This window comes from Odontesthes bonariensis, chromosome 17 (genome assembly GCF_027942865.1).
Source record: "Odontesthes bonariensis isolate fOdoBon6 chromosome 17, fOdoBon6.hap1, whole genome shotgun sequence".
Classification (NCBI taxonomy): Eukaryota; Metazoa; Chordata; class Actinopteri; order Atheriniformes; family Atherinopsidae; genus Odontesthes; species Odontesthes bonariensis.
The window spans coordinates 22,927,257-22,950,540 of NC_134522.1; the positions used below are offsets into that span (position 1 = coordinate 22,927,257).

The 23,284-nt window shown below is 40.2% G+C and overlaps 2 protein-coding genes across 3 annotated transcripts; one reads left to right on the plus strand and one right to left on the minus strand.

Annotated features, from left to right (window-relative positions):
* Window positions 1-1,860: 1,860 nt before the first annotated feature.
* LOC142366482 (deoxyribonuclease TATDN3) lies at window positions 1,861-5,023 on the minus strand. Of its 2 annotated transcripts, none has more exons than XM_075448378.1 (10): window positions 4,927-5,023; window positions 4,818-4,850; window positions 4,658-4,731; window positions 4,460-4,544; window positions 3,571-3,633; window positions 3,308-3,417; window positions 2,676-2,731; window positions 2,486-2,598; window positions 2,291-2,368; window positions 1,861-2,119 (listed from the first exon to the last, which is right to left on the minus strand). In XM_075448378.1, exons 1-10 carry the CDS (start codon window positions 4,978-4,980, stop codon window positions 1,976-1,978), a joined length of 810 nt encoding a protein of 269 aa, XP_075304493.1. In that variant the 5' UTR covers window positions 4,981-5,023; the 3' UTR covers window positions 1,861-1,975. The 2 variants fall into 2 exon arrangements, with proteins under 2 accessions (XP_075304493.1, XP_075304492.1); XM_075448377.1 differs by having other exon boundaries at window positions 2,291-2,371.
* Window positions 5,024-5,201: 178 nt separating this feature from the next.
* On the plus strand, window positions 5,202-18,962 carry fuca2 (alpha-L-fucosidase 2). The gene is made up of 7 exons (XM_075448366.1): window positions 5,202-5,522; window positions 11,689-11,876; window positions 12,116-12,455; window positions 12,571-12,781; window positions 16,775-16,965; window positions 17,182-17,290; window positions 18,446-18,962. The coding sequence occupies exons 1-7, from the start codon at window positions 5,338-5,340 to the stop codon at window positions 18,581-18,583; spliced, it is 1,362 nt and encodes a 453-aa protein (XP_075304481.1). The 5' UTR covers window positions 5,202-5,337; the 3' UTR covers window positions 18,584-18,962.
* The last annotated feature ends 4,322 nt before the right edge of the window (window positions 18,963-23,284 follow it).

Below are 23,284 nucleotides of genomic sequence, written 5' to 3' on the forward strand. Positions count from 1 at the left end.
CATTGAAGCTGGTGGCTTCTCTGTGCAGACACAGTATCTACACTAAATGGATTAATCCAAACAGACTAAAACGGGAAATTGTTGGAGAGCTCAGTTCAAATCTGAGCGCATCATAGTTTACAGTCAAGGATGCCTCAAAGTCATTTGTGAATAACTGCAGATTCCATCATTTAAAATATTGTCGTCTTTGGAAACTGTTGCAAAGTTGACAGTGTGGATGAGGATCTTGAGTGTAAACGATCAAACGATAGTGGATTCTGAACAAGAGGAACAGCCCAGGCACCACCAAGGTGCAGACCTGCCACAAACTGCTGGAATGTCAACATTCTACAGTCCGCCAAGTTTTGCATTGCCATGGACTTAGAGGCTGTTGCCCTTGCTGCAAATCCACACCTTAAACTTCAATTTGCAGCTGAACACATGAACAAAAGCCTTCCCGAGGAAAGATTTAGCCTTTGAGATACAAATGTTTACCAGGTCCGATTAGCACTTAGTCACATTGCCCTAGTCCCAAGATGGCCATCTGATCATCTCGACTCCTTAAAGAGGGGGACATTTGATGGGAAGCAAATATGGCTGTTATTTGCCTTTGAGCACAGTTATGTACCAGGTGTTTGACAAGATTTTCTTAGATAAAAAGCATGCTGAGAATGGCCACCTCCAACCCAATCTGAAAGGAGGCTTGAATTAGTACAAGAGTGAAGATGTAGCCATCATTAGCAGGATGAGGTTTCAACTTACCTTTGGCACAATTTGTCAAATAGGCTCAAGGTCCCCGCAACCCTGAGCTGGTGTGGTTGGTTAACACCATCCCCTCACAGCAAGTTTGCATGTTCTCCCCTTGTATGCATGGGTACTCCAGCTTCCCCCCACTGCCCGAAAACATGCATGTCAGGTGAATTGGTCACTATAAATAGGAGTAAAGTCTCCTAACATAAGTAGGCCAGAACTCAAGATGGTCAAAGCTTGACTTGTCTGAACAATCTGAAAGAGACCAGGAGCTTGCATGACCCCTTGTGCACATAAGAGCACATAAGAACTGAAGCTGCTGATTCCTGGATCTACAACATCAGGTTGAGAAAGACTGGTGGCTTGCACAACTGCAGGCATCAAGGCATCACTTGAAGCTCTGCAGGAGACATGTGCAATGCTACCAGAAGCTGCTTCCAAGTGGGAGCTAAGATTGGCTGCGGCAAGTGTATCAGCAGGAGCCGATTCAGCAAAAAACACATTTGACAGAAGTCGATTGCAACCTACTTTTACGGGGAAAGCCCCATGTAGCCTCAATCAGCAAACCAAATAAGGAAACCCTAAAACCACTGAGGTAGGGGGAAAAGGTAATATAAAACTACAACTCCTTGAAAAACAGAAAACCTCATCCGTTTGCTTTGACTGGTTTTGAAGTTGTATGGTTGAGATGGAGCTCAGGTGAACTTTAGTCTGTGATGGGAGCAATTATAACTTTTTTTCCCTCATCTCGCAGTTTACTTTGTTTTTACTTCATCTCAATACATGAAGTACCTCTGTTTTATTAATTGCTCTTGATATATTTTCTGTTATGTTGCATTTTTATGAGTAAGTTCTGGCAGAAGAATTTCCATCAGCAGGGATAAAGGTCAACTACGTCTTGTTTTACATTTTCAAAAATGGTTCACTACAACTTAAGAGCTAATCTGTGTGAAATCATACATCCCACTTGATGGCAGTAATACAGTTGGGATGTGTACATAATAAACATCTATTGGAATATGACACCAGTCACTGTTTAGTGAAGCATGAAAAGGATGAAGCAGCCACCAATTCTGCCTGCCAGTCCAGGTTGAGTCCACCAACAGTCATGAACAGATACTTTTTTTTAAATTACTTTTTAGCGTTTAATGTACGAATCTGAAAGATTAAATTAATTCAAACTTTGGTAAATTCTAGTTCAGTCCAAAAATATAATGGGAGAACAGTTCTTGACAGAAACATGGTGTCAGGGTCGGATGGCAGACTTCAGCCTCGGGAAGAGTCGCAGAGCATTCTGGGTCGTCATCTCCATCACCTGCTCCAGTGAGACTCCTTTTAACTTACTGACGTATTCAGCAGAGACAAGAAGGTTTTTCGGCTCATTTCTCACCTGCAAATAGGACAAAGAAGTGAGTGTGGGGGGGCGGACCACAGGATCCCATAAAAGAATGTAAAAAAAAAAAAAGGAAACCAGTAGAACTGGAACAGCTTATAAGTTAACAGACTAATGACATTTCCAGCCCACTGCATAATAACTCATGTCATGTTTCAGACATTTTACCTGCTTTTCTGGACCAAGAGCAGGCGAATCAGTTTCCAGACAGATGTTCTCTAGTGGCAGCTGTTTCACAAGTTTTTGCTTCTTGGTAAAAAAAAAAAACATACAGGTCATCATTCATTATCATTCAATGGGACAAAGTGAACGTGTCTTGTTTGCATGTACATTAATGTGAGCTTATCGGGTGTTCAGCTGTACCTGCTCACTGCGTATTATGGATGGGGGGATAGAAAAGAAATATCCAGCCTTCACTCCCTCCATGGCAACAGATGGTTTACCGTCAAAAGCGTGAAGAAGGGCTTTTTCGACACCTAGTGACAGCGAGGAGGAGCTGCAGTTGACTTCAGAAATACTTCAGCAAACAAACAGCAGAATCTTTAATGCCCACCTTGCTCCTTCAGGAGGTGGATGGTAGGTCTTCCCGCAGACCTTGAATGAACATTTCTAAAAATGAATACATCAGGAAAAATATTATAAAAGCTTCAAAGAACGATTTCAGCACTGTAAAGGCTAAGTGTTTTAATAATGAATATTCTGCCACCATAGTAAAATGTCTAATTTTGATGAATGCAAATTTAAATATCTGCCAGTGTTTAGCTTAACAACTGAACTCCAGAACACACGTTTCCTACTGTGAAAAAAGATAGATAGCAATTGTCCTCTCTAGCAGCGAAAGATACTAAAGACACATCCATCTCTTTACAAAAATGATCCACGACAAGGCGACATTCGCTAAATTAGCAAAAATCAACACATGTTCACGTGGGCCCTTTAGCTCACTAGCTATCTGCGACTGGTACAAATGTTTCAGTCTATATAATCATACATATTTTCTTGTTTCTTACTGCAGTGAGAAAAAAAAACAGCACACCTTCCTGCTGAAACACTGCCCCCTTGTGGTGGCAGTTTTGTTTAATTTCTGAGGAGGAATTTTACAAATTGCACCTTCGATGACAAAAACTGCTGTCGACTGGATGACCACAGCGTTATTTTTCAATCAGCACTTAGAGTCAAACTCACAGCGGGAGATCCAGCTCCTTGGCAATCCCTGCTTGACGAATGAGGACCTGCCTTTGATTATCCTTATCAGTCTCATTGCTGACAAACCTGGGTGTGAAATCCAAGCCAACCTACAGCAATGACAAAATAGGTTAGACTGCAATGACTGATGATAGATTTCTTCTATTCGAGTCACATTAGAGATGCCCACAATGCATTCACACTGATGCTGCCCGCGTCCAGCAGTGTTATCACAATAGTGTGGATGCAGCTCGACTCTTTACCTCCCCAATGGCAACAAGCCGGTCTTTGTATTTCTCTATGATGGGTAGAGCTGCATCAAGATCCTGGAAGTCAGACACAAACACAACGAAAGTCTCAATGAAATCAACTCTGACATACGAATGGTTTTACATATTTCTGTTTTTTCTTGCCCCGCATGTCACATACACGCCAGGGCCCCTCTCTTGTGGAATAAGCTACCAGTAAATGTCCGGGAAGCATCCAGGACTAGGCTTAAAACTTTTCTTTTTGATAAAGCTTATAGTTGGGGATCGTTCAGGTGATCCTGAAACATCCCATAGTTAAGCTGCTATAGGCCTAGACTGCTGGGGGGCCTCATCTGTCACACCTTTCCTCACTTTACTCTCTTTTCCCCCCATTTAATTTCTCAAATGATGTTATGTACATGTGAAATTATTGTGGTTATTAACTCGTGTTTCCCTGTTCCAACAGATATCCTTTGAATGGTGTTACAGTGTTTGTTGTCCCCTCTTTTCTGTCCTCTCAAACCCCAGCTGGTTAAGGCGGATGGCCACCCTTCCTGAGTCTGGTTCTGCCAGAGGTTTCTTCCTGTTAAAAGGGAGTTGTTCCTCTCCACAGTCGCCTCAGGCACGCTCAGGACGGGAGATTGGACTGAAGACAAGTTTTGGTGCAATCTGTTGGTTTCCTTAGCTAGGAAGTTGTTTTTGAATTGGCTCTATATGAATGAATTGGATTATTTTGAAATTAATTATGATTACAATGAATTGAACTCCAATTGGCTTGAATTGGACATTATTATTTAAGTGTCTTGAGATGACATTTGTTGTAATTTGGCGCTATAAAAATAAAACTGAATGAATACGGAGACAAATCGTTTAAAGCAGTCCTTTAAATCAAAGTCACCCCTACCTGGAGAGACGCTCCCCTCTGCTGTTCTGGGGAAACTTCCTGAACAGGATGGACTCCCAAACAGGGGAAAATAAAACCTGGAAACCTAAAGTTTAACAACAGCAACAACAAAAAGGAAGAGAGACATTTAATTTACAAATAGAATTCCAACACGTATCATTTCACCTATCATTATGTAATTCAAACAGATCTGGTTACCTCTCTGACAGCTCAATGATCTTTTCAAATTCTCCTGCATGCTCGGCCACGGCCAGTAGTCCCAACAATCCAGCCTGGACAACAACACCTCATGAAATGTGCAACAACACAATTGACACTAATCACCGTTTGATTTTTTGCTTTAAATGAGATGTCTCACCTTTTTTGAATTCTCAATCACTTCTTCTATGTCCTGACAACACGAAGAGAAGAGTTACAGCTTCAGCTACTGTTAATCACATATAAGAAGAATCTAATTAGTTTCCTACCTTGTCAAAATCCCGTGCAGAGATATGACAGTGACAGTCCACGTAGCCCTGCATGTGTACTTCACAGCGTTTCAGAACCAAAACATTGCACACTTCCTGAAAGAAAAGCGTACTGCGCATGTGCGCAGCCTTGGTAATGCGAGATATGGCATCGCGTAGCCCGGTCGGGCGGTGTTCGCTGAAATCTTATTAGTTCAATTGCGAAGGTGAATAAAAAGACTAAAATCCAACTCACCCATTTTTTCAGGAAGAAGGAACTCTCTTTGAGTTTGATTTGAGTTGCAGATAACAGTGTGCATCTCCATTCCTCTTTGTTGTCCCGTCGTTAGTTTGTCATGTGATAGCGCACATGATTGTTACGCATTACCGCAGGTTGTTCAACCGGATTATTTTATTACAGTCCGGCTTGAAATGGCCACATTGGTTAGTTTAGTTATATTGATGGTGGTAATTGGCATCAGCGGAGCCAGATACGAACCGAACTGGAAATCCATCGACTCCAGACCGCTGCCAGAGTGGTACGATCAGGCCAAGTTCGGCATCTTCATACACTGGGGAGTCTTCTCTGTGCCGAGCTTTGGCAGCGAGTGGTTCTGGTGAGCTCTTACTCTTACTCTCACTTGTAATAATAGTGTCTCAACTTTTCAGACTTGTCAGTCAACCAAACGTTAAGGGCTCTGGGGGTCATTCCAAATACAGACTTTGAAAGTTTACATTCAATTAAAAGTGGAGTAAGAACGTCTCAATAAATCTCAAAACCGCATCTGACTCTCAAAAGTCAGGAAATGCCAGGACATAACTGAAATGACATTTTTGAAATCTTAAATGTATGATATATTACTTTTTATAATTAATCAATGTTTCCCACAAAATGGAATTTAATATGAGAAAATATAACAACTTTAGATTAAAAACATTTTTTTTTCAGCCACAGTGTTGTAGTTCGCATGCGAATATTTAAAAAGCCAGCTGCATTATAACTTACCCCTGACATATTTAGGCTACTGTTTAGACTGAACCGCTTGAATTTTGAATATGAACCTTGTGCCTGTTTTACGGCAATTATAATTGCTCTAGTTCTGCGTCTCCCATGTGTAAAAATAGACAGGCACTTCATCAGGTATGGGGGGCCACCAGGGACATTATTCAGGATTAGCTCGCATACACTCTTGTGAAAAACTCTTTATATAAACTAGTGACAACTTTTCCTTTTAGATAAACTGCTGAAAACCTCTGATATAAACTACTGACTACTGATTTTGTTACTATTGGCAGCTATGAATCTGAGCGAGTGGCCATGACTTGTGGAGTCCCCCAGGGGTCAATTCTTGGACCTCTTCTGTTTAACTTGTATATGCTCCCTTTGGGTCAGATATTGCAGAATTTTAACATCAATTATCACAGTTATGCAGACGATACACAACTTTATGTGTCTCTGTCACCGGACGACTGCAGCCCAGCAGACGTACTGTGTCAGTGTCTGGAGGAAGTAAACACCTGGATGAGAGATAATTTTCTACAATTAAATGAAGACAAAACTGAGATCATTCTGTTTGGTAGCAAAGAGAAGAGGGTCAGCGTTGGTAAATATCTTGAGACTCGGGACCTTATAATCACTGACCAAGTTGGTAACCTCGGAGTGTTGATAGACTCAGATCTGATTTTCAGCAGCCACATCAAAGCTGTCACCAAGGCAGCTTTTTACCACCTCAGAAATATCAACAGAATTAAAGGTTTCCTCTCCCAAAAAGACCAGGAGAAACTCATCTATGCATTCATCTCCAGTAGACTCAATTACTGTAACGCTCTTTTAACTGGACTTCCCAAAAAGAGCATTAAACATCTGCAGCTCATCCAGAACGCTGCTGCTAGAGTTTTAACCCGGACTAAGAGATCTGAACACATCACACCAGTTTTAAAATCTTTACTCTGGCTTCCAGTCAGTCACAGAATAGATTTTAAAAGCCTGCTGATGGTTTACAAATCCCAGAATGGTTTAGGCCCAAAATACATCTGTGATATGTTCAGAGAATATAAACCCAGCAGAGCACTTAGATCCAAGGACTCAGGCCAGCTGGTCCAGTCCAGAGTCCAAACTAAACATGGAGAAGCAGCATTTAGCTGTTATGCTGCAAATAAGTGGAACAAACTGCCACTGGAGATTAAACTTTCACCAAATGTAGACATTTTTAAATCCAGGTTAAAGACATTTCTTTTCTCATGTGTCTATGCATGAAATATCTTTTAACTTATCTAGACTGTTGCCTGATTTTAAATTCATTTAAATGATTTTATTTGTTTCTCTTTATATTATTTTATGTATTTTTAATGCTTCTTGCACTCCCTGCTGCAATGCTTTTATTTTATGTAAAGCACTTTGAACTGTTTGTACATGAAATGTGCTATACAAATAAATTTGATTTGATTTGATTTGACAACATAAAGTAGCTAAAACCTTGCATCTACACTACTGAGAACTTTTTATATTAAACTACTGAAAACCTAGTGGTGTACATGAAAGGAAAGGTTTTCACTAGTTTATATTAGAGATTTTCACATGTTTGTATGCAAGCTAATCCCGAAGAGAGACATGTCTGAATAATAATGCCCCTGGTGGCATTATTAGGAGCATTATTAACTCACGAGACCTTTTCAGTTAAAGCTGCGGTTGGCAACTTTTTTTTAGTCATATTAGCTTGAACTGTCATGGGATTCTGGAAGGAGAATATTAAATAGGCTGTTTAGGAAAAATAACGAAATCTGTAGCTCCCTCTGAAGCCTGTAATCATGCTTACAAAAACCGTGCGCTCCCGGCTGTTTTTAACCAATCAAGTTAGGGTGGAGGAATCCTACCTGTCAATCATAGCTTGTGCACACGCTGCTGAGCGTGAGTCTGCCCCAGCTTGTGTGTGCTCACACTGGTGTGAACTCACGTGCACAACCTCGTCCACAGAGGGGGAGGGGTTTGGGGGGCGATTTGGAGCTTGGTAGAGGTTGGGGGAGGGACCTGAAAGTTGTATCAGTTCGAATTTTCCGACTTTAGACTCGCAATTTTGAAAACCTGCCGACTGCTAGCCTAGCAAGCCAGACCCATACAGCAAAAAGCTGTACATGGCTAGCCCCGGAGCAAATTCCATTTGCAGCCGCTAGGGGCGTCTAGATTTCTAGGCTAGCCGACTGCAGCTTTAATAATAAAATCACAATATTGAGCTGTGACCGTTAGCGCCTGCTAGTGGTAGTTAGCGTTAGCACACTCCCTTAGCAACGCGCTAGGTCTGTTTAAACTTTTTTTTTTTAACTTTATTAACAATTATATACATAACAAAACTGTTTAGCCAGGGGAAGAAAAAAATATATATAAAAGTATAAGTGTACAAAGAGTATTGAGAATGAGGAGTTGTCGTCATAGTACAGAGCCCCGCCCCTATCCACCATGTTGGCAGAATGCTAGCGAGAAAACGCCATTCTCTCCGTTCGTTTACATTGTACGCGTGTGTTTTTAAACCAGTAAGTTTAAACAGTGCGGAATTGCAAGAACATGCCTGGAAATCACTGCTGTGTGAAGAACTGTTCCAGTCCCTCACATAATACGTTTGGGAAACATAGGAACAACGAAATACATTTTTTTCGGTTTCCTAAATGGATGCAGCATCAGGGAGAGCAGGCGTCTGACCTGACGAGGAGACGCTGGGTTGCCTGGCTGGCTGGACCTTACTTTCGATTGCACCCCTCCGTCGATGAGAGTGTGTTCTCTGCATTTTCACTCGGGTACGTTCTCTAAAAATCTCTTTATGTTGTTGTCTCTTAAAGCTACGAAGTTACTTTATGTTGTTGCAAACCCTGAAGTGCACCTGACGTTGCTGCCTAGCTAGCTAACTAGCGAACTGTTGCCTCTTCGAAAATGCTCAATTTGCAAACTGTTGCCTCTTCGAAAATTAATGTTAACTACCCCCTAATGTGGCTAATGTGTTAATGTGTACCCCCTCAGCCCTTTTGTCATACCATGAGCAGCGTTACCCTCTCAGGCTTTATCTTTATTTTGCATGTGTTCTGTGATGGGTTTGCCATTGATTGCATAGGTTTTTTTCATAAACTATTTATTCTGTTGTAGGTAAGCCATCATATGAGATGTTGGAGAACCACGCTGACTGGACAAATTCAGATTTTTACATTCAACTGTACCTGTGCACATGCTGCTCAAATGTGAGGGTGAAAACCTAATGCCTTTAGATAAGATTGTCACTGTTTGCTGTGCCTTAACGAACATGTGCAAAAGTGTTGTTTGAGTTCATTCTTCATTACTTTTTAATTTGTTTAAAATAAATGTTTGAGTGCCTTGCCCTTGTTCATTACTTTTTAATTTGTTTGAAATAAATGCTTGAAACAACTTGATATGGCTTAACAATGTTTATTAACAGAACAGGAAAAAAGAATAAGGGCGCAAGGTGCAGAATGCAATATACCTCTAGGAAAAGTTAACAGTGCAAAAGAACATGTGTGCATTCAGTATCAAAAGTATAAAAATTTCCAGCATGTAAACATTGACAACAAGCAATAATAAAATAATACTGTTACTAGTGCAAAAGAACAAAGAAACACTATTCAGCACAAGAAGAGCAAAAAAACCATGGCGTGTCAGCGGAGGGTCTGTCCACAAGCCCCACACAACTGAAGTGATACCACTGGACTGGGTAAGTGGAGGCTCACAGAGTCTCCGTGAATGCAGGACCTGTAAAATAAATAAACTAAACAGTAAAAAGCATTTATTTCAAGTTACAGTCTACACTTTAGACACATTGATAATGGCTGTATTAGATTACAGTAATCTAACCAGGACATGTACACCTTGCATTCAAAATGTTAATGGCTTAAATCTAACCAGGAATGTACGCCTTGCAATCACACATAAGTACCCTAGCCAACCCAGAACTGGTTTGTTCACTTTGCAGCCCCCAACACCCAACACAATAACCTGCTACAGTATGTGTCGTTAGGCTAAAATCAAATGACAACTAAATACCTAAACATAAGCTTTAGCATACATCAAAACATTGGAAACGTTTGTGTACATTGAACATCTCGTTAATCTAGTGTTTACAAAACAAGTCGCAGTTAATTACGTTGTCATTTTGGTCAAGAAGTGTCTAAATGCAATGTAATTACAACACACTAAAATGCATGACAAGAACCTTACCTTTGCCAGTACAACGCTGTTATCATCACCAGAGCCACCTGGAGGCTTGTAGATGGCCAAGTCCTGCACCCAGCCACAGCAGAAAGTCTCGTACGATTCCAAAGATTTGTGACTTTTAAACTCCTGCATAGTGTAGTAACTTACACCAAAGACAAGATAATTGACTATGTCCATATATGTGCACAGAGGTAACTGGTCCAGGTCTCTGTGCCATTCTGCTGCAGGGAGCTCGTAAGGATCAATATTTTGGATGCTGGACAGTTTCTCTGCTGCTTTGCGCTTGTAATAAGCTTGTCCCTGTAAGGTCCCTTTTCTTTCGCCTTATCTCTCTCCATTGCTTTGCTTTCTTTCTTTCTTTTGTATTCGTCTCTACCCTGCCGAAATGACAAATGCGGGAAGATATCCCTTAAGTTAATGGCGTTGCCCCTGGCAACCAATAGATTCTTCTGCCAACATGGCCGACCGGAGTCACGTGACTCCTCATTCTCAATAGAAACATCACTGTAAAGAAAAAAATAGTTAAATACAACTTTTTCCAAAATCAAGTTTGTTTTTAAAGCCTTAGGCATTTCTAAATTATTGATGTCGCTGTATTGAAATAGTTCTTTAAAAAAAAGTGTAAAATTTGGTTTGCTTTCAGTCCACTTCCTTTTGTGGATTTGAAATTTACCTAAAAATAAAACAAGTTGTACAAAGAAATCCAATTTTCATTCCTTTTAAATCCTTTTCCATTTGGTTATTTTCAAAGTAAAGAAAAATGTCCTTTTCGTGCCAATGTACTGAATGTCCAGTTTTCTTTTCAATAAAATTTTGTACATTCAACCAAAAGATTTGACAATAAAAACAGTGAAAAAATAAATAAAAAGCCACAGAAATCACAAGAGTACTCAATATCAAGTTTAAATCTTTCTAAGGTTTTTTTGCTGGATATATTTTGTGTATAATTTTTGAAAGATACTTCCTTGATCTTATTGTTTAGACAGAATTTATTACTGATCAACCACATTTTTTTTCAGGTCTGTTTAAACTAGTGGTGAACATCTTTCCTAGACTTCTTTTTGTGTAACGTGACGGAAATATAGTGAACTGCATTGAGAAATTTTGTTTTCACTTGTAGTTTCGAGTAGCCCCACAAAAAGTCTGACTTACTTTATAGTGAAGGAGTTGACAGTTTGAACACAGCCCCAGACACTTTAAGTAATCAAAAACCTTTTCAGAAAAGGTTAGGGTCCCGTTAAACATTCAGCTGGGACCGAAAAATATCTGGGTTTTCAACTGCACATCCTGACTGACGACATATTGTTTCAGCAAGTTTCTGTATCTTCTTTAAAAACAGGATTAGATGTCAAAATACTAAGAATAGACTCCGAACAATGAAAGCAGCTGAAAGGAAACGCATGTTTAGCTCACCCTCAGTATATTGTTTAATATGCAACACAGCCTTACAGGATTGTCTATCTATTAAGCACTTAATACACTTGAAATAATTGTTCCCTTTTCAGGGAAATTGCAAATGTTGATTTATGCAAAGTTCCTTCAGCTTGTTGTCCATTTAATTTTTCCTGCAGGTGGTACTGGCAGAAACAAAAGCTGAAGCCATATGTTGACTTCATGCAGAAGAATTATCCTCCAGACTTCAAGTATCAAGACTTTGCGCCACACTTCACGGCTGAGTTCTTCGATGCCACAGAATGGACGGACATATTTGCCTCATCGGGAGCAAAGTACATCGTCCTGACCACAAAGCACCACGAAGGTACAGAAGTAGAAATGATTTGTGCAATTTAATTGTTTCTGTGTTTATGTAAAAGTCACTAAGATGGAGAGTTTTGTTTTTCTCCAACAAGAACATCAGACGTGCGTATTTGTTCTTTGGTTTGAACTCTTTAGGAATGAGATTTCTGGCATGTTGGTATTTGTCAGTAAATATGTGAGTTAGGTCTTGTAGGCACACAGGAGCTGTACTTTAAAAACAAACTTTTTTTTTAAATTTAGGTTTCACACTTTGGGGCTCAAAAAACTCCTGGAACTGGAATGCAGTGGATTTGGGACCAAAGCGAGACCTGGTGGATGAAGTGGCGAGTGCTCTGTGCGCTCACAGCGACCTGCATTTAGGGCTCTATCACTCTCTCTTTGAGTGGTTTAACCCGCTTTTTGAGCAGGATGCTGCCAACGCCTTTGCCACTAATTACTTTCCCACCACTAAAACACTGCCTGAGCTGTACGAGCTTGTTGTCAAGTACAAACCGGACGTGCTGTGGTCTGACGGGGATGGAGACGCGCCCGATCGGTACTGGAACAGCACAGGCTTCTTGGCCTGGCTCTATAACGACAGGTAAGCCTGCTCAGATGAGGCAACTTTTCTTTTGTTTTTCCAGCTTTTCTTTTCCAGAAACCGAACTGAATGAAATCTTTTTTTTATTTTTTTTTATTTTTTTTTTTACTCGCAGTCCAGTACGAGACACGGTGGTCACCAACGACCGGTGGGGTTATGGCTCCATCTGCACTCACGGTGGATATTACACCTGCTCTGATCGCTACCAGCCAGGACACCTGCTCAAACACAAATGGGAAAACTGCATGACCATCGACTCAAAGTCGTGGGGTTACAGACGTAACGCCCCTCTCCGTGACTACCTCCCCATCGAGAAGCTGGTGGCGGTGAGTTTAAAACCTCCTTCACCTGTGTATTAACTAACAAATCTAGTATTCCTTATTGCTGAGGCACCAGTGCTAAGCATCAAACCTCCAGTGCAGCCTTCAAAAATCATTATTTACGATTACTTTGCTCTTTGGAGGATTTTCGGTCATGGCAGTTTGACACTTTTTTTTTTTTTATTATTCCAACCACAGTCCATGAACCGAAAGCTAACTGCTTTATTGGGAGTCCATCAGTCGTTGTAGTTTCCAAGCGAGAGTGCCGTATCTTTGCCATATCCGAATAGCGTTGGGTTTATGGCGATCGATCAAATAAAAGAAGGCGTCAAGAAACATCATCTTTTGTACGACGCTGAAGTTGGCATCCAATTCAGCATAAAGGGCCATTTCACTTCATTTTTTGTATTCTGATCGCCCAAAAAAGGGTCCTGTATGGAAACTACATAACTTAGAAAGCTCAAATCTGGATGGAATTATTCTAAAGAGGCTGTTGATTCATTAAAACCTTGATTGTGATTCGTGAAACCTTTTTCTGATTTGTGAAATTGCAGAACAGGGCCATTTTACTGCATTTTTGTTATTCTGCTCACACTAAACAGGGTCCTGTATGGAAACTACATTACATAAACTGCTCAAATCTGGATGGAATTATTCTAAAGAGGCTGTTGATTCATTAAAACCTTGTTTGTGATTTGTGAAACCTTTTTCTGATTTGTGAAAATGCAGAACAGGGCCATTTTACTGCATTTTTGTTATTCTGCTCACACTAAACAGGGTCCTGTATGGAAACTACATTACATAAACTGCTCAAATCTGGATGGAATTATTCTAAAGAGGCTGTTGATTCATTAAAACCTTGTTTGGGATTTGTGAAACCTTTTTCTGATTTGTGAAAATGCAGAACAGGGCCATTTTACAGCATTTTTGTTATTCTGCTCACACTAAACAGAGTCCTGTATGGAAACTACATTACATAGACTGCTCAAATCTGGATGGAATTATTCTAAAGAGGCTGTTGATTCATTAAAACCTTGTTTGGGATTTGTGAAACCTTTTTCTGATTTGTGAAAATGCAGAACAGGGCCATTTTACTGCATTTTTGTTATTCTGCTCACACTAAACAGGGTCCTGTATGGAAACTACATTACATAAACTGCTCAAATCTGGATGGAATTATTCTAAAGAGGCTGTTGATTCATTAAAACCTTGTTTGGGATTTGTGAAACCTTTTTCTGATTTGTGAAAATGCAGAACAGGGCCATTTTACAGCATTTTTGTTATTCTGCTCACACTAAACAGAGTCCTGTATGGAAACTACATTACATAGACTGCTCAAATCTGGATGGAATTATTCTAAAGAGGCTGTTGATTCATTAAAACCTTGTTTGGGATTTGTGAAACCTTTTTCTGATTTGTGAAAATGCAGAACAGGGCCATTTTACTGCATTTTTGTTATTCTGCTCACACTAAACAGAGTCCTGTATGGAAACTACATTACATAGACTGCTCAAATCTGGATGGAATTATTCTAAAGAGGCTATAGATTCATTAAAACCTTGTTTGTGATTTGTGTAACCTTTTTCTGATTTGTGAAAACACAGAACAGGGCCATTTCACTGCATTTTTGGTATTCTGATCACCCTGAACTGGGTCCTGTATGGAAACTACATTACTTAGACTGCTCAAATCTGGATAGAATTATTCTAAAGAGGGTACAGAGTCTTTAAAACACATTTTATTATTTGTGAAAACTTTATTTGGTCATTGAAAATTCAACAAGTTCCTCTGAGCTTTCTTTCTTCTTTTCATTTGGACCATCCAAAACCAGAACCTGTATTAAAAATGATTAAATATGGGTTTAATCATTGATCACATGATATAAATGATATCAAACACACTTTAGAATTTGTGAAACCTTTCTTTGTCCCAAAATTCACAGACGTCCTCGCCTCTCCATGTTCATTTTAATTTCCATGAGGATCTCCCGTCTTTCACTACATAGGAAAAAGAAAAATTTCATGCATTTTACGTCACTAACTACTTACAAGAGTCTTCTTCACTTGTTGACTTTATTCTCATGTTCTTTTATCTAGAAACAATGAATTCTCTCACATTTTTTCCATCTGCCTGTGGTCCACCTCTGCCACCGCTTCAATCCGTGTCATTTCTGACTACTTCCACAGCCTTTATTGTTGCCGGCATCAGACATCCCATAGTTCAACCATTATTATGCCCTATTCTGTATTGGATGCTTTGATGAAATCTGCATCACACATTTATTGCTGTCTTCTCATTAATCTTTCCACTAACATATGCCATCATTTCAGACCCTGCTTGTCTTCTCCTGCTCCCATCATAGTCATCTTACCTCCCATCTGAGTGCAGACAGGACCTCCTTCATCCCTTTATTAACACTATCTTAGATACTGTACCACAACTTCCTAATTATATCGTCTATCAAACCCGTAGTATTTTGCCATTATGTGTTATGTGCACTGATGAATTGGATATTAAACATTACATTTTGCTGTTAGAGTTCACCCTATACCAGACAAGACAATTTGTGAATGTAAGGTTGAAATACATTTACTTAATCAAGATTTCAAGATCCAAATGAAAAGAAGAAAGAAAGCTCAGAGGAACTTTTTGAATTTTCAATGACCAAATAAAGTTTTCACAAATAATAAAATGTGTTTTAAAGACTCTGTACCCTCTTTAGAATAATTCTATCCAGATTTGAGCAGTCTAAGTAATGTAGTTTCCATACAGGACCCAGTTCAGGGTGATCAGAATTCCAAAAAAGCAGTGAAATGGCCCTGTTCTGCAATTTCACAAATCAGAAAAAGGTTTCACGAATCACAAACAAGGTTTTAATGAATCAACAGCCTCTTTAGAATAATTCCATCCAGATTTGAGCAGTCTACGTAATGTAGTTTCCATACAGGACCCTGTTTAGTGAGCAGAATACCAAAAATGCAGTAAAATGGCCCTGTTCTGCATTTTCACAAATCAGAAAAAGGTTTCACGAATCACAAACAAGGTTTTAATGAATCAACAGCCTCTTTAGAATAATTCCATCCAGATTTGAGCTTTCTAAGTAATGTAGTTTCCATACAGGACCCTGTTTTGGGCGCTCAGAATGCAAAAAATGAAGTGAAATGGCCCTTTATGCTGAATTGGATGCCAACTTCATCGTCGTATCTTTTGTTGACTCTTGAAAACTTTAAAAAAAGAAAAAAGTTTACCAATTTTTTTTCCCCGCATCAAATAGAAAATAATCAATGAATTGTTGTAATGATGTGTCAAATTACGAGTGGCAAACTTGATATGCCGTAATTGGTCTGAATTGGTGATGCAGTCATTGATCAGCTAAACAGTCTGGACCTTCTTGCTTGTCAGACTCAGGAGTCTGAGAAGCTCGTGGGATCTTTTATCCTCACTGGTTTATAACTTGAGCCTCAGTTTCTTCTTGACTTCGAGAGAGGCAGCAGTCTTGCAAGAGCTCCATCTCCTGGTAACGACCACACAATTACGGCTGAAATTCCTGGAATGTGTGACATTTAAGGGACCTAGACACCTGGTTGAGATGACTTATAGATCATATAAAGGCTTTTTTAGATGTATGAAGTGCCAGGAAAGACAAAAAAAAAACCGACATGAAATTAAAAACCTCACAGGGCTGACATGACATCAAAATCATCATAGGAGAGGGGGAAAACCAGCAGACAGATTTAAGTAGCTGAAGCCTATAAATTAACATTATTTGATGCAACAGAAACATAGATAGCCATTCATTTTCTGGCAATTGACTAATTAGTTAATCAGCTTGTGATTTGAGGCTTCGCAAGTAAGATTTATGCCCTCCGAAAGAGAATTGCCCTTCTGCTGTTTTGCCCGTTTTAAGAAATCTTTGCACCGGCTGTTTTCCATTTGGTGGTTTTGTTTATTTAAAGTTGGCCTGATTTGATCTCCTGAGTGTGTCTGCGTGTGCCTCAGACGCTGGTGGAGACCGTGTCCTGTGGAGGAAACCTGCTGATGAACATCGGCCCCACGCACGATGGCAGAATCGCTCCGATCTTCGAGGAGCGTCTGAGGCAGATGGGCCGGTGGCTGAAGGTGAACGGCGAGGCCATCTACAACACGACGGCGTGGCGTGCTCAGAATGACAGCGTCACTCCAAATGTCTGGTGGGTTCTCATTCGGTCTCTCAACCTTCCCGTCTGGCCCTCCCGCTGTTCAGACGGATTTCCTCTCAGCCTCACTTGAGCCAGAGAACTTCAGCCGTTCGGCACCTGAGTCCTGGCCTTCCTGTGTCGTCTTTTACAGTCTTCTTACAGTCTTAGTAATTGGTGTATTATTCAAGCACATCCTCAGACTTCATTCATGTGCCACATCGTCCACAGGTACACCTCCAAAGCACAAGAGCAGACCGTGTTTGCCATTTTACTGGCATGGCCAGATGAAGGATCGGTGATTTTGAAAGAACCAGTGGTTACACAAGGAGTCACTACGGTAAGACCAGAGCTGCACTTGGATTTAAGTAGGTTTCCTTTAAACAAAAGCATGTTCAAGGTAAAAGGAAAAAAAAAGTTTCTACATTTATTTTGATCAGATTTTAAAATATACCATGTTTAATTTTATTTCTTTTTTTGCTGGAATTTACAGTAGAGGAACTATTTCAGTCATGCTTCAGACCAGCAAACACTTCTGCTTTTATGGAGATGGTGTCACTTGCTGTTTTTCAAATTATCAAATAATCAAATGATTTGAGGACTGATCAGCAGCACCTGGCTGTTACTTAGTCTCCTGTGGAAGCAGTAAGGAAGGGTTTAGCTGTTTTCACCATACATTTGAGGTAATAAAGAAAGACAAGGTGCATCATGCCATGTGTTGTGTGTAACCTGAGCTTGTATTTATCTATGTTTAGGACCTGTTAAGGAACATTTCATTTTATTTTTTATTTTTTTAAATTCCTAAGAGGGTAGGCTTTTTATTGTTTTCATAATACTTTAGATTTGAACAATTTAAGACAATTTAAAATCGGAGTGAAATTAATTTTAATGTTGCACAACTCATCGAATTGTCGCTGTTTTTTTTTGGTTCTTACTATTGGTTAATCTACGAGTTACTGTTTGAATGAGTTGACTGGTGGTTTTGTCACTGTTAGAAAATAGTTAAAAACTGTCCACATCAACTCTTAAAATGTCCTGTTTTGTCCTGTTCTTAAATCCCCCAAATGTTTGGTTTCACGTTTGTATTAAATTAAGAAAAAGCAGCAAATTGTCACATTGGATGCGCAAGAAATGATTGCTTTAGAATTCTTAATTCCTTCATTGATTTCCTGTACCTGCTTCATCCTACTCGTGCCCGGGCTCGTCTCCCAGCTGCCATCGAGCATGAGACGGGTCGCCAGTCTATCGCAGTGCTTTAGAATTATTTGCATCTTTAAACAGTGTTGCTGGTTTTAATGGACTGTTTCATAGGTGTGGTTTTAGAGGAACCTTCACCTCATCTGCTTATTGAATCAAAGCTTGTATTGAATTAAAAGCTCAATATGTCTAAAACAGGTCTGCTCAGATATTCAGTGCAGCTTTAGAGCAGCTCTTTATTCTCTGCTGTCTCTCTGTTGTAAACGCTTCCTTGTGTTGTTTTTGCCCTGAAAAAAAGGTGGAGCTCCTCGGTCACGGCTCTCTGCAGTGGGAGCCTGTGACATCCAGCGGACTGCGGGTTCTCCTGCCTCAGCTGTCCTTCAGCCAGATGCCATGCCAGTGGGCCTGGACACTGAGGCTGAGAGGTGCCAGATGAAGGAGGGCCACATCACTCCTGGCCACGCAGCAGGAGCTGCAGGCCAGGAAGTGGACCCACTGCTTCTTATACCTCCATCATTGAATGAATGTCTGTCCTGAAATGTGAGATATTACGGGGATAAAGAGGGCGCATTATACTGTCTGTGATTTGCACTTTTACTATTAAGAAATATGTTTTATCTAAGTTCATGCAGGGATCAAAGTTGAAACATGTCTATGATTGTCTTTTTGAGACCGAGTAACTTGGATAATGAGGGTTTTACTTTGTCACCAAAATGTGAATGAACAATGATTTTAGCTTCCATGTTGTTGTGTGTATGCGATTAAATATGACATGTGTGGCCTTTGATGTAAAAATTAAATTTTTTTTGATTTGGGTTACAGATTTCTGCACTTCTATTTTTTATTTATTTTTATATTTCAGGTGATTTTTTTTTTTTTTTTTTTTTTTTTTTTTTTTTATGGACTCATTGGTCTACTTTGTGTGTAAATGAATAAATAAAATTATGAATATTTCCTGGAGTACTTTATGCTGAATCTGGAAAGAACAAATAGATATATTAATATTTTCTTTTACTAATGGGACGACATTGGCTTCTGCTCTTCTGAACTTGTCTGGACTGTCAGTTAGTGCCACCCTCTGGCGCCCCCTGCTGCCCACAACCATAACAGCACCTCGGTCGTTTTAGACATTTTGAAAAACCCCGTTCGAAACTGATCGATGCACCCCCGCTGTGCACAGATGAGCCGCCAAAACAACGTTCACCCTTACGCCTCTGCAAAATGTATCTGTAATGAAGCTTGCGGGACGTTGCACAGTGACTGGTACGTCTCTGCTGCATACCGCGCCCGTAATTTGAACAGATTGGTTTATGTGTACCTTTATTGCTCGGCCGACTCCACAGCAGCTATAGGTGTCACCTGAGATACTGCGCCCGGTGGAGGGCAGATCTGTTGTGTCTGCTCTCTGTTGCACGCCTTTAAGGTAGGAGGTCCCTGTTGTGCAAATGTTCCATGACGTGCAGTTGGGGGGTTTGCAAGGGGTTCTCACGTCCATGCAGTCCCCCCCTCTTCTAGCCCCTCTCCCCTCCCCCTTGTCCTCCAGCCGGCTTTCCCCAGCCTGGTACCCGCATATGATTACTGATTCCCCCAAACAAACAAGCTGCGAGTATGCAAATAAAGTGTAGACAAATGCAGATCGACGTGGACACACTTTACACTACCCTGTGTTCTGTCAGTTCGGAGAGTGGAAGTGAGCTCAGGAGTCTGCAGTTGGGATGTTGCATTTCAGATAAGAGATTCTGACATTTGAAGGTAGGACTACATAGGATATTTAATGATTGTAAGTGGAAGTCATCCAAGCATGTTAAAAACCAAAAACTTTATTAATGATCAATATTTAGATAATTTTTTCATTGATTATTTGATCCATAAAATGTAAAAATACACTTAAAGTGCTGAACTGAAGCATTTCCCTTTTTTTACATTTTATTTCCTGGCCAATTGATTAATCAGCTAATGTAAATGTAATGTATCATTTAAATGTATTTTTACTGAAGAAGTTCGGTTAAGTGGATTTATTTTCAATATATTCTAACATGATAAACATTACTGTGTTAAAGTCACCAGCCACCCTTTGTTTATATAGTGTTAAGAAAACAGGGAATAGATGCAGCTTTTTATGTAAAACATACAAAGTACAACCATTACAAGGTATTACAGTATTCACATAACACAGCTTGAACCCTCTTAGACAAGCTGTCATGTCATTTCTTTAAGTAGTCTTCAGGAACAGTTCTCCAGGTTTCTTGAAGGACATCCCAAAGCTCTTCTTTGGATGTCGGCTGCCTTTTTGTTGCGTTCTCTGTCGAGATGATCCCACACTGCTTCAATAATAATGTTGAGGTCTGAACTCTGGAGGGGATTCATCACGCCATGCTGAGATATACCACATTTTTGATAATGACCTTATTGGTGTAAAAACACTATTTTATGCCTGTTAAACTTTGTTTTTGTTTTTTTTTTTGTAGAACTAACTGAAGAAATAAGAACGAATATATGTCTTTGTGACAGGCTGCTATTAACAGTGCTGAAAGATTGAAGCTCCAGAGGATATTTGCTTTTTCTTGTATGACTCTATGACTGACACTTGAAGTGGCTACATTTTGGTGTCTTTCTGTACAGGAAGTGTAGCTCTGTATTATCACACAGTATTTCACAGTATGGTCGGCACAGCTGAAGCTCATTTTGTCCGCTTATTTCCGCAGTCTTTGTCCTGTAATCTGTGGCAGTAATTATATATGTAGACAGGAACTGGGAAACTGTTACAGACATTGGCATGGTTGCCATGGAAACACACAATCACGCCAGATTATTTTCAGGTACTGCTGTGATGATGGTCTAAGTACGGCTGCCTGAGAGGCCGACAGGAAGAGATGGATGAACGAATAGGTGGATGATAAATCAAAGAGAGAAGGGAGGGAAGTCTTCTGAATGAACTTGTGCATCAGGTGAAAAGTGGAGGCTCGCCGTGGGTTTTAGCTTTGACGCTGTAATGCGTTGGTGTTTGTATCAGCTGTTTGTCCAACCTGCAGGGTTCAGTTTCACCTGTCAGTGATATCTCAGTCAAACATATGACCGCCACTACAGCCAGCAGAGAGGAAAACCTCATTCCTTCCATTCATAAACATTCCCCCCCCCCTCTTTCCTCCTATCAGTTTTAGCACGAATATCATTAGAGGCCTGCTTGTAGTCGGGTGCATGTGTGACATTCAATCACATGCAAATTCGTGGCAGATTTGAACTGGTCAGCAGAGCTGCAATGTAGCTGTAGATAGTGGAAATGCCAAGCAGTGTGTGGAACATCCTGGGGGACAGACCATTATATTTATAGAGACGAGAGACTTGACCTTCACTGCACACTGAGTATCAGCCATTTTAGTGCTGCTCCTCCAGACACTGAACACAGCATAATGGATCTCAGCAGCAGTGCAGTTAGTCAGCTTCAACTTCATCTTTGCCTTGTTAGAGGCTATATCTAATTATAGCTCTCTGCCATTCCATACTGTTGAGGGACTGTCAATACACAGACTATGCATTCACCGCTTTTTTTCCGCACACACAGCATTGCTGTGTCCTGAAGGAAATGTGCTGTGAAATGACAACTTTGTTGCACAGAAGATAAAAGCTTCCCATTTGGGAGGGCTTTTGAACCCGGAGATGAAGTTCAGCTGTAAGTCATTACATAAGTCTCAGGCCTTTGTTCTGCTGTGTAAGCTCAAAAGTAGGACCTCTGTTAAAAACATCTGAGGCACCGTAAGCACAGCTGGTGCAAACCCAAAGCCAAGGACTCCTATTCATAGAGGTGCCCAGTTGTTCTCACCAAGCAGCAAAGAGTGAAACTGAGGAGGATGGTCAAAGTGGGTGAATTATTTATAGTTGCGTAAATTACATTGTGTTGAGTGGCCAAAGTTTCATGCTAAATACTGATCATAAATCAGTCTAAAATCAGGGGGAAGACCTGGTTTGATGTACTAACAGACAAAAATGAAAGCCGCTTCTAAACACATTATGGCATCATGAGATTCTATGTGAATTGTAAAAATGGCGTCCGTGAAACTGACAATCGGGACCATGTTGTTAAAAGAATGTATTTCAGCCCAAAACATGATTGTTTTTTAACCCAAACCAACTGATGTAATTAGCTAAATCCAACCAGGAAGTGATAAAAGTGGTTTAGTAAAATGTTGTTGTGTTATTAATTGAACATAACTCAGATGTGAAACATCTGCTCTTATGTGGAGACGCTCATATGAGGGTCTAATACCGCTGCGGTCCCTCTCAGTTGGGGCTTTGCAAATGTTGACATGTTGTAACATTTTTTTGACACTTGGGGGCAGTATAAGAGATAAACTGTCTGAGGTATGAGCTGCTCTTGGTTATGTTGATGCTATTGTTGGTCAGTCAGGTCTGCTGTGGAGAAGACAGAAATCAAAGCGGAAAAAGATCTGCTTTGTGATAGAGTGAAGAGAAGTGTTAAAACCATCAAAAATTGTGCAGTGCAGCCGTTTTCTGAGCTTTCCTGCTTCTTTGCTATTTATCCACCTTGGCACTTCATCCTCTTTGTTATGAAATGGTTTGTTGTTGTTGGTCCCTCCTGACTCAGGCTAAGCCAATCTGCATTCAACCAACTCAGTCTATGCCCTCCCCTCCCATTTTTTAAGAAAAAAAAATGGGGTTACCACTAAATATATTCAACTAAAACTGTAGCTGTAATTTCTACATTGATGGTATCAAACACTTTGTGTCAATTGTGAATAACAAGAATATGACAGTAAATTCTGGATTCAGATTTATAACTTATTTGATTTTATGCAAAACTTTACATTTCCCCGAATCGTTGCGTAAATGCAAAGGTTATGTCAAAATGAACCCATACGTCTTATTCACAGGAAGAGGTTTGCAGCTGCACATAATCTACATTATTGTCCCAGTTTTTTCTGCGTTAATGACACCCTCATCACGACTCTCTCCATTCACAAAGCAGATCCTGTCGTGACGGGAAGAACTGGCTCTGAACAGGCTGCGGGTGTCTCAGAATTCACAGAACAAGTCTAATTTCTGCAGCAGCCTCACATCCAGCCACATGCTGTCTTCCTTTGAGTTCCTCTCAGTGTACATGCTGAATAGGCTCGCGTTG

Coding starts and splice junctions, on each gene's coding strand:
- LOC142366482 (XM_075448377.1), bottom strand. CDS start 4,980: ATGCAGGGCTACGTGGACTGTCACTGTCATATCTCTGCACGGGATTTT. Junction 2,599..2,675: donor CCACCTCCTGAAGGAGCAAG/GTGGGCATTAAA, acceptor CGCTGTCACTAG/GTGTCGAAAAAGCCCTTCTT. Junction 2,120..2,290: donor CTCTTGGTCCAGAAAAGCAG/GTAAAATGTCTG, acceptor TCCTATTTGCAG/GTGAGAAATGAGCCGAAAAA.
- fuca2 (XM_075448366.1), top strand. CDS start 5,338: ATGGCCACATTGGTTAGTTTAGTTATATTGATGGTGGTAATTGGCATC. Junction 12,456..12,570: donor GCCTGGCTCTATAACGACAG/GTAAGCCTGCTC, acceptor TTTTACTCGCAG/TCCAGTACGAGACACGGTGG. Junction 16,966..17,181: donor AGCGTCACTCCAAATGTCTG/GTGGGTTCTCAT, acceptor CATCGTCCACAG/GTACACCTCCAAAGCACAAG.